Below are 17,706 nucleotides of genomic sequence, written 5' to 3'. Positions count from 1 at the left end.
GTCTGGTACAAAAAATGATCACTAAAGCTAGAGCCAGTTTCCAGCTTTGTTGAATACTTGTATTTATGGGCAAGTTATTTCACCTTTGCTTCTCACTTTGTTGAACACTGAATCACCCTGTGCAAAATTTACTTTGTTCTGCTTTCGTTTCCCTTTTCCTTTTAAAGCAGAAACTCTCCCTAAGGTAGAGGGAATCAGACTTATTGAATTTCTTTGTCCATGTCCATAGATTCTTTAGAGTTAATACAATCCTGTAATTTTGCATTTCCTCTAGTGCAAAAGCCACTGAACATTTTTTCTTAACATAGAAAAATCTGTGAATCTAAAATGTGCCCAAGATACTCTATGTGCTGTGGTTTGATAAATCATTATATTAACAGCTTTCTGCACTGTAGAATCAACCCAAGGTAGAGGGAGAAAAGCAGAAGAGAGACAGCCTTGAGACTGTGACTTCAAAACAGAAGCAATCTGATAGACTGCAGAGTCACTACAGGTGAAGCTGCCACTGCCAGAGTTGACACCCTCTATTTCCTGCACTGCATGAACGTGCCAGGAAACATTAGCAACATCATTCATATTTGCAGCTGAAGCGTTGCTAAAAGTCTTTTGAGTTTCATGCCCATGTATGACCCAAGAAAGCATGATGGTCCAATGCACCATGGATGTTGCACAGGGCAGGGAATTCTGTGGAGGTGGGAATCAGTCTAGACAGAAAGGAAGTGAAATGCCATGCTGCAATATAAGGGCCACCAGAGCAAGAGGAAATTCAGGCAGGAAAATGTAACATTTACGAAGATCCATGCTGATCTTTAACCTTTATTTGTTGTAGCAGATAGACAAGGGGAATCTATTACCAGGCATGGAAAGAGATCTGTGTTTCTGAGTTTGAAGCTGGACTACCATAACTCTGCTGACTGCAGAGTGGGAGCAGACTTGTCTGGAGAGACAGCAGCCACCTACACGTGACATCTGTTATTCCTGTGGTTCTTGGTCAGCATTTTCATGTGGATGATGGACATAAAGGGGAGGGCAGTCTGTTGAACCTGTTATTCCTGAAATGCTGAACCAAGGTAATTTTTTGAACAAAGATTAATTTTTGACTTGATTACTGGGAATTTACCCAGTCTCTCCCATTGTCCTGCTGTCACAAATTTCTGCTAATTATCTGTCATTCCATTTTTCTCAGAATAGTAAAATTATCTAATTTTTTTTATAAACCAAAATCTTAGATCTTTATTGACTTATTTCTGTTGCATTACAGATCTATCTTTGCCTCCTAATTCCAAACACTGATGCTGGCAATTGTTCAATAATAGTTTACTAATTATCTTTATTTGAGACCTTTCTCAGAGCTCTGGTTCTGCATTGCTCCAGCTGCCTGGATCTACATGAGTGACCGTGTAGAAAAGCTAAAATACAGCCATAATGATGTGTAGCCAGTGAGGGATGCCGAATACTCCAGAGCTCTGTCAAACCCACAGCTTGTGTCCTGGTCGCTTTTGAAGGGTGGCAGGAGAGATCTGAGTCAGGAGAATGTGCATGGCTAATGGAGTATGACCCTTATGAGGTGATGGTGTCATGCTTCTGGGTAGGGAAAGAATGGCAATGTCTGTGCTGAAGAGAAAGCACAATAGCCAGGAACAAGGCAGGAGGCAAAAGGTCAAGAAAGGTCTTATTCAAGCACGTGTTCAAAGGATAGTAAAAGCAAACTGGCATGGGAAGGAGGACAGTAGTGCTAAGAGAAAATGGTCTTTGGGACAAAGAAGTGGGAAGGAAAAATAGAAACAAGCAAAAAGGCCTGACAGCAAGGTGCAGAAAGGTAAGCTGGGTTTGACATGTTTGAGTCAAACTGGCATGAAACTGCTCAAAGCAGAGATTTTTGATTTTTGACATCTAAACCAGCATAGAGAGATTATAAGTAATTGCTTCTATTCACAGTATGTCTTAGGTGGTTTTGATCCAACACCAGGAGGCATAAACCATATTTTTTTGTTGAATCCCATCCCATAATGAAAAGTTTTAAATTGTAATTAAGAAATGTGATGGTCTAAAGAACACTTAATCCTCTATTTGATTATTATAACATTCTAAGAATGTCCTTGAGTGTTTTCAAATGAATTTGCTGTTATTTATTTGGTATTTGTTGAACACTTTCAGTAAATAGTTTGTCAATCTTTTGTGATGCATCAAACACAATGGCACTGTCTGTGCCTTTACTGGCTGTCAGCTTTCCTAAACAGGAGAATAAAAAATGTATTTCAGAACAAAGCAAAACCAAAGTAACAAAAAAGGCAAACACAGATTTTAATGTACTGAAAGATTTATGAATCAAAAGCATGAATTCAATGAAAAACCTTCAACAATATTATTTTCATTATCTTACTCAATTCAACTCCGAAATTACTTATGTCCTTCTTTACTTACAGAAATTCAAATAAGATGATATAAGATGAAGGTGCTTTTTGAAATACATAATGCTAAAGTTACTTCATTTTTGTTGCCTTTCACAGATGTTTTCTGAAGAAAAGCTGAAAATCAAAACAGCATCTCACATCTACTCTATGCGATCAGCTTGAAGCTTACAAGAAGCAGACAATAAATAAATTTTCTGTGTATTTTTTTTTCTGAATCAGCATGACTGCTAAGAAAACACTTCCAAATACCAATTATAGGGTTATACAAGAATGTTGCAGTCAAAGAGAGATTATCTTGAGAAAACTGTGGGATGTGGCCTTCAAAATTCAATTGGTTTTCAGCAATTCATCTTTACGGGTTCAAAGGTATGTTTACAGTGTTCGTCAAGAAACTATTACTTCCACAATATGCAACACTTGAAATCAGACATTTTTCTTGTCAATTTGTTAAAAACTTTGGGAAGAAGTGGAGAAAAGTGGAATTATGTATAAATTTAGGAACTGCAAAAAAAAGTTCACAAGTTACCTTATAATGCAATGCCTAATATGATATTAGTGGGATTGAAACTGTTTGAGGATGATATCACTGGTTCAGTCTCAGACAAAGTTACAAGACTAAATTTTTTCATCCAAACAACTGAGATTAGATGACAACAGTTCTCATATTTTATAAATTATTTTGAGTATAGGGTAAAAAAAGGGCACACTGGCACTTCCAAGATCAGAGGCAACTGGAAGTTACCAAAACCAGAAGCAATAACAAATGTATTGTTTGCTATAATTCTTGGACTTCTCTGGAGTTCCCCTATCCTAAGAAGATTTATTTGCCATAAAAATGGCAAATTTTGAAAATAAAAAAAGAAATGGAATCCAATTAAAGTGCAGTTTTATTTTAAGATTGTGACAATGGGAAAACTTTGTATTATGTTTTAAGGATCATCCCTTCCTAGATAGGGTATTTATTAGCATTCTGCCATACTGCTCCCTGCCCACCTCACCATGGATCTGATTTTGAAACACATGATGTTAGAGAATGGGATTAAGCACCATTTGCAATGGGCTTTGGCCTGAAATGAATTCTGAGGCTACAGCTGATTTAAAAGAGCTTTTGTTATCTCAGATGACATGGCTAAACCTAAAATTTCAACACCTGTAAGTGACAGTGTAGAATGTCAAGGGCAAAACGCTTTCCAGCTGCTTTATTTGATGTTAGAGGATACTAAAGCTCAGCTCTGCCCCCTCACTAGTGCTGCCTGAGGGTGATGGAGGGAGCTTCCATCAGCCCAGTATTGCCAGTTCTCTTCAAGGATGCACTTCATAGCAAAGGGAATCATCTCAACACATGATAACAGTTTCCCTGCCTCAATATTTCTGGCAACTTCAAACAGTAAAGAAAGTCCAAGTTTGTTCCTTAAAAGTTTTTGATGATGCCTGTCCCATGAGCAGGCACATTCTGGAGACAGCTTGAATTATAGGAAACATTAATTAATTCCGTGAGTGTTAGCCAGTGGTGTCCTGAAATTCAGAGTTTGCTGAGAGGATCCTTGCAGGCACTGTGGAAATCTATTCAAGGACTTGTTCTTTTTCAGACAGGATGCTCAAGATGTGTTCTTAGAAATAACTCTCTCTATTTAAATAAGAGAAAGCTGCAACAAGATTTTTTCACATTTTAATGTGGTTCTCTCTTTATCTATTGTGTTAACACAGACAACATTTGGCACATTTTCTTCCTTCTGAATGAAGCACTTAGAAAAGCAAACAGACATTTTCCCTCTCAGTGAAGGAACAGAAAAATAAGGATGAAATAGAGAGCTTGGAATGGGAGTGTGTAAATTGGTATTACTAAACCAGACATTTTAATCAATGCTATATATTAATAGACATATTTTACAGTTTGGGGCTTTTTTCTGGAATGTATCCTTATTAAAAAAAAGTAACAAGACAGAGAAAAATTTAAGTCACAGTAAACCAAGACATGCTAAAACTATGATCTGCATGCTTTGTTTCATCTTTGCTTAAAGATTTGCATTATTTTGTCAAGTGTCCAACTGCAGTAGGAATGAGAATTTGAATTCTTTAATCTTTGAAATCTTTGTGTTTCATAGCAATCTGCATGCAGTGAACCAAGAATTAGTGCACATTCTTTTTTCTCTTCCAACTGTTTTGCAATTCTATGATACTTGTACTTCGTTACTCTAAGACATTTTCTGTTTTGAATCAATATTACTGAAGGAATAATTTGGCACTCTGTTTATAGCACGCAAAGGACATGCCTGAAGCTATGGATATGAAGAGCAGAAAGAGCTTCAGACTTTTTTTCACTTTAACTGTCCTACCTATAAGAGGTTTGCAATCAACTGTGATACTGACTTGAATTAGAATGTGGGTGGCGGTTCTGTACTTCTCAGATGAAAATCTGTATATTATACTTATCTACAAATAAACTGTCCTCCTCTGATACAACACCATGCCCTGTTTTGTTTGGGGGTGGGGAGGGGAAGCTGGAGCAGGCTGTCCCCAGGTCCAAGACAGACTTGAAAGATTTGCACAACCTAAAGTGAACCTACTGCAGTTGCAGACACTTAAAACAACTAGAAAAGGAGTAGCTGTAGATTATTTCTGGTGAAGAAAAATAATGTGTTCTAAATGTCTTGAAATTAGGGAGCAATGTACAGATGTTCAGAATAGCTAAATGTAGGCTTTTAAATATCAGTCTTTAAGGGTCATGTCAGAATGAAAAATTAATTTTCCTCTCCACTAAAGATAAAGACAAGATTGTAATTTCTGAGAAAGACCAAAAGGTTTTGAAAGAAAGCTTGGCAAGGAAATGCTCCATTATAATGCAGAATTATCTTCTATAAGGATATTGCCTACTATTATAGTTCATCCCTGTTTTATAGAACAAAGTCTAAAACACTAAACAGATTCACTTACAAGGCTCATTCAAGAAGGCAGTGTATTCAAGAGCATGTATCTTTCCAGAAGCACAAGGACATGGGCAGATCTTAGTACAAATCACTTGAGTATTTTGAGATCCTTGTCCTAACGCTACTTCCTCTACTCTTGGGATTATACATTTCCCTGCAATGGACCTCTGGTCCACACCTTCAGTTTGTCTCAAGCTGACTGTAATTAATTTTTTCTGATGTAATGAATGAATTTTGGTGTCTTCTGCCAAAATCATTTTGTAAACACTGCAATGCATCGTGACTGCTGCCAGGTGAGGGTTTTGTCACTGCCAAACAACCCTATCCAAGTGCCAAGGATTCACCTCTGGGTTTCTATGGGATGCTGTGCCAGCCCTTGTCATGGCAGGCTTACCTACATTTCTGGAATGCTCTCAGGTTGTCTCATATCACCACTTTAGCTGCATTTGCTGGAAGGTTTGGAAACTTTCTCAAGGCTTATTCTTGTACTGTGCCACTTCCTTAGCTATCTGACAGCATAGCTCATATGTGCCAGACTTTCTGGCAGATAAAGGTAAGATGAATATTGGCTTTAGTAGAGAGTGGGCAAATCCAGCATCAGGCAACTAAAGAGATTTTGTCTCTTGCCAGTGTAACTTTGAAGCAGAAGGTGTTGACTGAAATGGAGCTGTTATTATGAACAAGACCTGAATGTTGTGAATATTAGCTGCAGAAAAGGGTACTGGAGGAAAGAGCTTCCACAACCCCATGAAAGAAATCTGGAAACATGACCCTGATGTGGAGTGAAGGCTAAATTTAGAGAAATCTTGCTAGCAAGTAACTAGGCTGTGTTGCAATTTTTGTTAGTTAAAATCTAAAAAGAGACTTAGCACCTTTCTGCAGCATGTGAATAGCTCTTCTATACTCCCTGAGTCTTAAAATTTTCATTAAGACTGTAGATTCAGAAGTGAATAAAATATAAAATATCCTCTGCAATACTGTGAGTTTTAAATTAACTACAATTTCTGCTTCTGAAAGACTTTTAGATAACATTTTACTGACTGTGCAACCTTGGCCAAAGGCCAAACCTTCACAGTCTGCATTAATATAAAGCTTTTGGTTTAACCAACCATAAATCACCAATACAGCAGTGTAATGACAGAGAAGTCGGAATCAAAGCCAGAGGTGCTGGAACAGCAAGTATAGAAGGCTGTTCTCAGCTGAATAAATGCAAACAGGTTCACACTTCTTATGTAATATTTCCAACCCCATCACAGTGATATTAATAACATAAATTGTATCATCAATCTGCAGTGCAGGTCAAGATATGTTTCACAATTTGAGTCAAAATATTCTGTCCACATTGTGCACCTAATTAGAAATCAATCTATGGATTCAATTCTGGTTTGTATTTTGTATATTAGAGACACTTGTAAAGCCATTCTGACTGCAGTCATGGTGTCTTTTCCCTGGAAATGCCTCCCTCTCTCCCTACTGCTTTAGCCACCATGACAGCTCATTACTGCCTTTATAAACATAGTTCAGCAGATCGAGGGTTTTACTTGCAAAGGTCTGGATATCTTAAAAATGGCAGTGTGGCGTCTTATTTGGCAATGTCTGGCCACACAATTATCCTCACAGATCAAACCTTGCCATGACTGCAGAGAGCAGCAAGTGAGGGAGCTGGAAATCTCAGAATGAATTCCTAAAAGCTTTCAGTTTACCTCAGCGTCATCTAGGCTGGACAGGAAAAATACAGATGAGAAGCGACTGCTAACAGGAAGGCCTCTGTTGCTATGTAAAATTCACAACTCTGTTCTTTAGAAGTAAGGAACCAAAATCTTTTTCCTAGCAAAACATGGAAGCAAGTCCAGTATTTTGCTTTTTACCTTGTGATCTCTGGTAAAAGCACCAGGACAGTGAGACCAAAGCCCCAATGTCTCAAGCGAGTGACTTAGCTAGCCTTTGTGCTAAATTCTGTAATGGCTTTACTTAGTGCTTCACACTGCTATTAAATATCCAATCATCTTTCAAGCTCAGAGGGGAGCTCAGGCTAAAATCCCAAGGTCTGGCTTATTGTTACTGGAGAACAGAGTCAGCCTTGTTGTCTACCTGTCCTGGTGAACTATCCTAGAATGGAAATTCATGTAGTTCCAGCAGAAGGGAGCAGGAGATCAGGACTCAATGTACAGAGAGGAGCAACAAATAAATATAGCATTGTCACTCAATGAGTGAATGGGAACACTAATTAAGGAACCTTAAAGTCAGACACATACAAAACACTCCAAAATATGGAACTATCAGATAAAAACATCAGCTGAAGGAAAACATAATAGAAAAAAGACTGTGTGTTTTTTTCCATACGTTCAGGAAATCTTTCAGAAAGGACAACTTGAGGTACTTTAACAAGGACAAATGGATGTCTTTTTAGGGAAAAATTGCTTCCTACTGAAATTTTCCCTTCAGAAAAAATGCAGGTGAAGACTTGCTCCCAAGTCTTCTATTGTCTATTTTATGTTCTACTTTTGTCTTTACTACTAAGTAAAATTACTTCTTATTACTTCTTATCTCTCATCATTTGCTGCAGTAAGGACCTATACAAAGGACATTGCATTTGTCTCTGCAAGGCAAAGCATAAGAATGAAGCCAGTTATATATTCAGTTCTACTGAATTTAAAAGTACGGAGAGGAGTAATATTCTCTCTTCTTCTCTTAATCTTGTTATCTTCTGCACTATTTGTGAAGAGGGAAGGTATTATTAGAGCATGTTATACTTATCCCACTCATATTATTAAGCTGAGCTTTTTCTAGTTTCTAGTGACTAAAGAATCACTCACTTTAAATATACAGTTTTAGGCTTCTGCATTTCAGGGTCTGATCCCAGGCCAGCACCATGGAAGAGTTCCATTAACTTCAGCAGGCTATTGCTGCAGTTATAAATCACTCTCTTCAGAAGATGTCTTACTAGGAGTTTTATGAGAGAGTTTCGTAACAAGATGGGCAAGTAATGGATTTTCAGGGCAAATAAAGGTTTTTATTCCCATGAATGTCTATCAAACTTCCAAACAACATAGGAAAATGCTTTAATAGACTAGAAGTATTGTAAGTAATGGTATATTTATTACACTCCTAATCTGAGTAGCTAGTGCCAAAGTTATCAGACTTTTATATGAAAACTGTTAAAAATTAAACTGGAAACTTCTATTAGAAAAGCTTCAAAATCTTCAAAATATTCACGCTGATCAATTGCTGCTTGACATATGAATGAATACCTTTTAGAAGTCAATACTGTTGATTTCTCCACTAAAAAGGGATTTGGTTTATTCCAAATACTGTATCAGAGATCAAAACTCTGTCAACAAAAAGATTATTGCTAAATCTTCTTATAACCAGGCTAATTTTCTGTTGGTATTTACTGTCAGAAAGTAAGTCCTGCAATATTCCCTCATTCCAGGATTTCTGCTGAGGCAAAAGACTTACAGTATTATTTTGTTCCTCTGAAAGCAGCCAAAGAATGAGAGTCAGCTCAAATCCAGGTGTTTATTTGGTGCTACACACTAAGTACTCTTCAACTGTATGAACATTCTGGATCTTACAGTGTTTTTGGAGTCCCTTTCCCTCCACTCCCAATGAAAGTGGTGTGGAATAATATCCACATCCTGGCCATGACCCTCCTGGCCACTGCAAAAAATTAACCCTGTCCTGTCTGGAACCAGGACAATGTGATACCCATGGTGAAAGAGGCAAAGGTCCTGCAACGCCACATAAGTGAAAAAGACACTATTTTAAAATGGTACATTGTATTTTTCTGAGTCTCCAACTGTCTGCTTCTGCCATCTGGTTAAAGACAGTCTTTTGAAAGACAATGTGTAATGTCTTCTTGAGCCCAATGAATTTAGCATTTCAGGGGAAAAAACATCCTCAAATTCACATTTGTCCTGGGGAGAACAGAGATGACAAGAGCTCTCTGCTATGTCATTGGGACATCAGGACTCAGTGGCACATTGTCATGGTTTGACCCGGAAACAGGATTTCTGGGATGCTGTGTGGATGGGGCCAATGAGTGGTCAGTTTTGAATATTGCCATCTGGCCCAACCACTGGGCACTGGGTCCACCTCCGAGAACACAGGGTAAAAGCAGGGCTCTCCCCCTGGCAGTCCTCTTTGGATTTCCGGCGGTGAAGGAGTTGAGTCTCTCCCCTGGCCCAGTTGCTGGCTGGGCTGGGGGAGGGGAAAAGCCATGCGGCCCGGCCTGGGAGAGGTAGGCCTGGCCCCAAGGGCGGAAGGAAGAAAATGAAGAAATGCCGGGAAGCAATGGGCAGCCTGTTCCCCCCCCGCCCCACCTTGGAGACAGAGAGAGTGCAGCCGGTGTTTGTGTGCCGTTACCTTGAAAGCAGTAAACATGCGAGGAGATGGTGGGGGGGGGGGGGGGGGGGTTGCAGCCAGGAGTCCAGCCGCTTGGAGGAGTTTTTAACCCTTTTTTGGACAATGAAAACTTCACAGAACATTAACCCTTCCTAGACGAGATGATAAGAGTGGAGGAGGACGAAGGAAATGAGCGAGTGATAAAGGTCTGGACCATAGAGAGAGAGAGAGAGATGTTAGAAAGATGGAGAAGAGGGAGTGGCATTTTATGCTGGACTCTTTTGTGTGGCCATGGACAGAGCTATGTTTCCCTGGAATACAGAGACTGAGTCCAGGGGGAGAAATGTCCCAGCGCCAAAGAAGATTCAGTGTGGGTACCCCTTGGCCCCAGGGGGTATATAAAATATGGGGGGGACAGATGTCCCAGAGGTGAGAGATTGAGCTTCTCTGGAACTGGACACAGCCTCCTTAAAAGGACAACCCTGGAAGCAGCCCTGATTCTGGTCCGGTGGTGAGAGCACCGGAACAAGGATGGAAAAGGCCACCACGACACATGGAAGGACTCCCTTTCCTCTTGAGGAACTGAAGCTGAGCATTCTAAAGGGTGGTGCTGGACCCAGAATTGATTTTGGATTGTATTGTATTATTGTATTGGGAATTTGGGGGGGAGGAGGAGGAGAGTGTTTTTGTGAGGTTTCATTTTCCTTGTTTTTTTTTTTCTCTTTCTTCCTTGTGTGTGTAGTTTAGTTATTGTCTTTGTAGTTTAGTTAATAAACTTTTCTTCTTTTTCAAGTGAGAGCCTGCTTTGTTTATTCCTGGTCAAAATCTCACAGCAGACACCAGAGAAGGTGTATTTTCATGTGGGCATTTGGCCTTGTGCCAATGTCAAACCAGAACACACATGAATTTAAAACCCACAGGTCTAATAGATATGCATTAAATAAATACCTTCAGATGAGTTAGCTGGTGCATGAGGATCTGATTTAATCAGATTATTAAAAAGAACTATGTATGGATGCAATTGCATTCAGTCACTGTGGCATTTTGTGCATTTTTTCCACTCATTGTCAAGACCATAAGGGCACCAACAAGTTCCAGTTGCTTTGATAAGGCTTGACCACCCTTCCTTGCCACGCTTCTTGCAATCTCTTCCTCAAGCTAAGGGGTTCAGCTCCTGCTGCTGGCACTGCCCTTTCTTTGTGAGTGTGATGGTTGGGATGGGTGGTCCTGCCCTCTCAACACAGACCTCTGGGTGCAGCCTAGCGCTGGACTGGCACTGGCCAGTCTGGCTCACCTTGTGTGGGTGCTCATTGTGGGCTCTCTGTGACTACAGCTAAGTGATCTGGGAGCATGTGATAGTAAAGAGTAAGCTGAGGTGACCATTTTGAAATGCTTTCTCAAGTCAGCTGTTCTTTGCACACCTATTAGAAGAGAAAATCATGAGCATCATTTCCTCTGGATAAATCTCTGGGAGTGTGCTGACTTTTGACAAAGCCAAGGAGCATCAACTAATGTCATAGATTTCGAATCAAAGAATAGTTTGGGGTGCAAGGGACCTAAAGATCATCTAGTGTCATGTCTCGTACCATGGGCATGGACACCTTCCACTAGACCAGACTGCTCAAAGCTCCATTCAGTCTGACCTTGAACACTTCCAGGGGTGGGATACACAAAGCTTCTCTGGAAAACCTGTTCCAGTGTCTATCCAGTAAAGAATTTCTTCCTAATATCTAATCTAAACTTACTGTCTTTCAGTTTGAAGCCATCTCCCCTTGTTGTTGTTGTTACAAAGGCCTGGAAGTGACAGCACTTCAGGCCTTTGTTAAGAAGTCCCTCTCCACCCCTCCCTTTAGGCACTGAATGGCTGCTAGAAGGTCTCCCTGGAGCCTTCTCTTCTCCAGGCTGAACCCTCTCCGTCTGTCTTTACAGCAGAGAAGCTACAGCCCTCTGATCATCTTCATGACCATCCTCTAGACTAATTTCAACAGTTCCATGTCCTTATTATGCTTAGGACCCCAGTGCCCCATATTCCATGTGGGACCTCACTAGAGTGGAATAGAAGGGCAGAATCACCTCATTCAACATGCTGGTCGTTGATGGAGCCCAGGATACAAGTGGTGCTCTGTGCTGCAAGAACACATTTGACTTGATGGGGGCTGTCCTAGGGAAATTTAGCATTCCTACAAAAACATGTGTGTCCCTTCCCTCCTTGGCAAGTAGCCATATATGTATATACGTATGCATACATATGTATGTAGATATTTGCATTGTCTTGAAAGAAAAGTTTGCTTTATTTTGTTCTGTAGTAGCTTTGTACTTGTCATTTACTGAGTACTCTGCAAGAGAAAATGTCCTTTAATCTCTGTTGCTTCAAATATGGCCCAAAAGAGCTTTATCTAAATCTGTGACAACAGATATCAACCTTGATTTGCAGCCCTGTGGTACAGGGCTGAGAGCATCATTTAAGCTGAAGTACTTTATGAAACAGCAATTTCAAAAAACAGTATTTCAAAAAACATAAAGCACGATTTAGAAGTTGTATGACAGGCAGACTCACACTAATCATCACCCACCCATGGTATGTGAACAAAGGTTCTCCTTCTTATGGCAGTTGTTATGGCTATTTATTTTCAGTATTAATGTTTGGGATAATTCAGAATCTATGAAATGGACCTTTCTGTGTGGTTTTATATATATATAATTTGAAATAATCAGCTATATTTTTTTAAAATAGGGTGCTTTTATTGGTATTTTCTCTTTCTGAGGAGTTATCTTGAACTTAACAGAGGCAAAGACCCTCTGAACTGCAAAAAATCTCTCACCCTAAAAGCATCTGAGAAAGAGCACAAACAATACTTGTATGGTGCAAAGAAGTTTTTAAGTAAATGAAAAGATTCAAGAGCTAGAGGGTCTTTCTGTTTATCTAACAGTGTGAAAAAAATAAGTAGTTTTAAAACAATTGACTTTCTGAGGAAGACAGAAAAGTGCAGAAAAGTGCAAGCAACACTACAGCTCACTCCATGAGCCTTAATTGTGGAATCCTCCATAATTTTTTGTGGGTTTTATTACGTCTTTGCTTTTATCCCCCTCCTATGTCCCATCCCATCACTGCCCACAAGTGTATTTGAAATGTCTAGAACTCAGAAACCCGAAGTTTACTACAATCACACACAGAGTGCTTTTAAAGAGGACATTCTTCTCTGTCCTGCTGTCCTGGTCACCTTTCCATTGGCTGACTTGCAGTTTTAAAATCTGCACATTTTTTCTATACATGCAGTTTGTCCTTTCTTTTCACAGGTGGCTTTAGTACTCCCTTGACTTTCATTATCTTTGTCAGCCTTATTTGACATTGTAGCAAGAGAAGTGCTCTCATTACAGAATCTGAGTCCGAGTACCTTGCCAGATGGCAACAGGGGAATTTTTTAGTATTTGTAAATTAATTTGATATCACCTGGCAGTGAGAGCTTTCTCAGGGTTCCAGATAAAGGCTCATGACCATACCACCAGCACAGTGACTTCTACTGATTAGTGCATGCAACCATCATTTGAAGTAGGTATTTAATTTATTTTTTGGATTTATATCTTAGCATGAAATTAAAAAAAATACCCTCAGGAGAAAGATGTACACTTCTTCCAGGTGGCAATGAAGACTTTTTTTGGCTGCCAGATTATGGTAAAAAAAGAGCAAAGTACAACACTGTGTCAGTAATTTAAGCCACTGCTGGTTCAGTGCAAATATGGCATTTTTCATATTACTTAGATTTCTGAAGTGCACCCTGACAGCTGGCTTCTTAACCATGTACCTCTGAAATTGTCATAGATTAACATAGAGGTTATTTAAATGTCTGAAAAAGGTTTGGAAAGACTGAAAAAAAATCAAAAAGCAGAACACTTCCAAGTCTTAAATCTAACAATTCCGTCATAAAAATGACTATCAAGAAAGGACTTAATGCAAATGAGGAACAGCAGCAAGTTGCTGTGTGGTCAGTGTGACCTCTCTTCATTACACCCAGAACATGGCTGAAGAGGAGCTAAAAAGAGGTCCCCAAGCTGGACATAGGAAGGTGGCACTGCAGCAGCTCTCACATTACATAGATGTAATTTAGTTAGAAGCAATAGCATCCAAAACAAGCAGGAAGGTGTAAGCAAAAAGAAGTCAGGGTTTTGAATCCACCTCTTGTTAGTGCAGGATTGGTCTCTGCAGTAGATCCCATGCTATGCCTAGTCTGCTTTTTTTTTTTTTTTCTTAATTCCCTCTGGAATAGTAGTTTCCATAACTTCCCTTGGGAGGAAGAGATGATCTTTGGTACCTTTTTTTCAGAAAGCTGCTGGTGGTATCCAGCCTGCTTCCCTTCTCCTAACTCCACCTCATTAGTAGGAATGATCCCTGTTCAGCAGTCGGACCAATGCTGTTTTTCCTTTCTGCCCTGAGCCTGCAGAGGTGGCTGCTGGGGCCATCACGGGCTGCCACAGGGCTCAGAGGCCCCAGGCTGACCACAGCACAGGGCAGGAACTGCTCTCTCTGAGGAGCAGCATAAATTCTGAGTGAATCCTACACCCACAGTGTCCTCGGGGCAGCCTCAGGGCAGTCTCCCTCTTCAGGTAGCTTGAGTGCAAAAATGTCACAGATCTTCCATGTCAGAACTTGGCATTTATTTCTGACCACCTGCAGCCCCCTGTGGCATGGCTGTAAAGGAGATGTAACACCTGCAAGAAGCAGCTGCCACCTCCCTTTATCGCAGATTGTCCAAACAGTAGGAAACAGCAGCTTTGTGGGTTTCCTAATTCTCAAACTTCTTGGCTAGGGCTTTACTTCAGTAAACAGGAACATCCCAGAGTACAGATGCCCCTTTATCCCATTTGTTCACATATATTTAGACACAACAGAAACTTACAGAATTTTTTTCAGAGACATATTGCACTCTGTCCTGCCCCCTTCCTCTATTTTGGGACTCCTTACACTACAACATGGGGCATATTCAAAGTTTTCCAATGTATTTGCTTTTCCTTAAGTCCTGGCCCTGTTTGCTGTTGACAGTAAATATTGTTGACATTCAGTAAATCTGGTCTTTGAAATTACCTTAAACTATAGAGTAACAAAATATAGTCTGTTTTCTGAAAACTCAGGTCCATGTGCAAACTCAGGGGTTTATTCTTCACATCTCTAATATGTTTGTTGACACCTATCTTAGATATCTGGTGAAATGCACAACTCATTTTTCTAACCTAATAACTTCAGATGGCAATTTGACACATACATTTTACATTGTTTCTTCCAAGTTGGCTTCCACAATCTCCTGACAGGGTTTTTTTGTTGTTTTGTTTTTTTTTTTTTTTTTTGGGGGGGGAGGGCTGTCAGTATTTGAATAAGCTTTAGTTTGTCAACAACCTTCTGTCACTGTGGTACCTCTAGGAGAACAGAAATATCCCATGGTTCCAGTAACTTGAGTTCAACACTGCTGTTGGATTTTGCACTCACAAACATGGGTAAGCAGAAACAGCAAGAGCAATTATACAGAAATATTGTGCCAACTCACTCATCTTAATAAGAACAAGGCCCATGCTAAAATGAACATAGGAAATAGGTTTCTCTATGCTCCACATTATCTATCCACTTATTTAGGTAAGACCTCTATAAATAGGTTTTTCTGGGAAGAGTTAAATAGATTTGTTTATCAAGACACTGGTGTTATATTAATATTAACTGTGTAATTCTTTTCCATGGAAACACAAAATGGTTTGGATTGGAAGGGACCTTGAAGATCATCTAGTTCCAACACCCCTGTTTCTTGGAGAAGGCTGAACACCTGCCTGCCCATGGGAAGCAGTGAATTAATTTCTTGTTTTGCTTTGCTAGGGTGCACAGCGTTTTCTTTCCCTATTAAACTATCTTTATCTTAACCCATGAGTTTTCTGGCTTTTATTCTTCCAATTCTTTCCCCCATCCCACCAGGGAAAGTGAGTAAGCAGCTGCATGGTTAAACTGCCAGCTGGGGTTAAACCACATACATAAGTATTTTAATGATTTAGTATTTTGTACCTGAGTCAATTTATGGGAAATTTGCATTCCTCAGTAACTTGCAAATTAAAAGACTTTGTATCCATAGCAAAAGAGAACTTTCACATGTGTGCTCTTTGCACCATTTTTTTCTGCTAAACCACCAGCTCAACATATTCACTAAAAATTTAGTGACTTTTCATTACAAAAATTCCTATACAGTTTTAAGAATTCATTGCTGATGTTAGTGAGTGGGCCAGGACTAAACAGCAGTAGTTCCACAGATTTGAAATTTTTAAATCATTAATATTTTGAAAATAATAGCTTAGCTTTGATTACCTTTTGGCAAAAAAACCCCAATTTTTTTCAAAAATTCACCACCTGTTAAGCAGAAGGTTGCTTCTAGCAGTTTCCCTCAGGAGCTGTGGGAAGACTTACTAAATCATGGCAATCATGGAGCTTACTGCAGTCATGTATAAAGTTTAGACATGGTGTGACCACAATTTATCCAGTCCAAATAATGTATTCCATTTAAAAATCTTTTTTTTTCCTCTATATTACTGTGTTATTATAAGAAATAGCAAAATTTCTGAAGAAATAGAATAGGCATTATTAGATTTTAATTGCAATCAATTGGTAAGGTCACTAGCAAAGGCATTTATCAACTGAGAAAGAGAATGTCTTTAGAATATTAAGAAAAATATTAAACCGTTTTCTGAATGATGAAGAACAGAAAGTGTCTAATTTCACTAACCTACCATTGTGCTCAAAATCTTTCTCTTTAATTTATGGTGAAGGCAGATTCAACACAGGAGTGGCCTAATAAATGAGGAATGAGAATCATACAGTAACTTCAAGTCTAAACCAAATAGCCATATCAAGCAAACATTTACTCCTCAGTTTGTGAAGTCACTAGAAGAGTAGAGATTATCAAAAATCAAGATAAAGTCAATATTTTTGAGGCCTGAACTTTACAGCTTCTAAAATGAACATTTTAAAATCAATATAACATAATAAAATCAATTTGCACTTGAATGAAAGCAAAACAGGGATAAATATTTTTAAATAATTTGAATTCCAGAAAAAGCACTACCATTTGTATCATTCTTACCTGCAGAGGTTTTCACAATTTCTGAAGTATTTCTGAGACCCATAAAGTCAAACTGATAGAGTCTCCAAGACTTCTGGTCAGCAGCCTCCACTGAATTTTTCCTCCATCTGTAAATCATCTCCTCTTTAGGATAGCCATCTAGAAATTAATATATATATACATATGCATATGAATATTTCACATTTCATAAAAAAATGTTCTGCAAAATACTATCTGTTCACTGTTTCAGTGCTGTTTGGGAACACCTGAATTTCTGATCGGATGCTTTGTCAGTGAGTTAAGTGGCATCATTCTCCAGAGTTGTATGGCACACAAAAATAGAGACATAATGTACACAAAAATGGAGTTATAATACTGGCAAACCTGTGATTTTTCACAATCATTGTTTTATAACAACAGAAAAAATACGATTGGTTCTATCACAAACAGATCTCTTCAGAGGTGCAGTTGACTGTAGTAATTGGAGGTCCAGGCACAGAAGTATGCTGCTTTTCGTAAGCTCTGAAGAAGCTGAGCAAACCAACAGAATGCAAAAAATGGGGAGTCTCTCAGTGGAAAATATCAACAATTGAAAAGGACACTGTTGTTTTAAAAGCCGCAATAGTTCCAGTAGGGAGTGTGCTACTGCACTTCTGAAAGAAAGATAACAGTGCAAAGGAAAGCAAAATTTTAATTAGCATGGGAATTTTAAAGTGATTATGCTACCATATCTCTTCTGAAGTCTGGGGTAATTAATGAGGCATCACCTGATCTCTACTGCTGAAATAGCTTCTGAAAGTCTTTATCAGTTTAGCACTCAGTAGTCAGATTAATTCTTATGCCAATTTTTAATTTCCTCTTTGTTAGAGAATGGCATTTTCCAATTGATGTCCAACAAATCTCCAACCAGACCATACCATAACAATAAACCAC

General features: G+C 39.1%; 1 protein-coding gene across 1 annotated transcript in view; it reads right to left on the bottom strand.

The window, feature by feature from the left end:
• GABRG3 (gamma-aminobutyric acid type A receptor subunit gamma3) overlaps positions 1–17,706 on the bottom strand; it is a 300,014-nt gene that overhangs the window by 39,490 nt on the left and 242,818 nt on the right. Inside the window, exon 6 of the mRNA XM_064711367.1 lies at positions 16,795–16,932. Within this exon, the coding sequence (XP_064567437.1) occupies positions 16,795–16,932 (138 nt within the window). The remainder of the gene's footprint in view (positions 1–16,794; positions 16,933–17,706) is intronic.

This window comes from Zonotrichia leucophrys, chromosome 1 (assembly GCF_028769735.1).
Source record: "Zonotrichia leucophrys gambelii isolate GWCS_2022_RI chromosome 1, RI_Zleu_2.0, whole genome shotgun sequence".
NCBI classification, from domain to species: domain Eukaryota; kingdom Metazoa; phylum Chordata; class Aves; order Passeriformes; family Passerellidae; genus Zonotrichia; species Zonotrichia leucophrys.
Note: the sequence above shows the minus strand (reverse complement) of the source record. Positions and strands in the feature narration are given on the sequence as shown.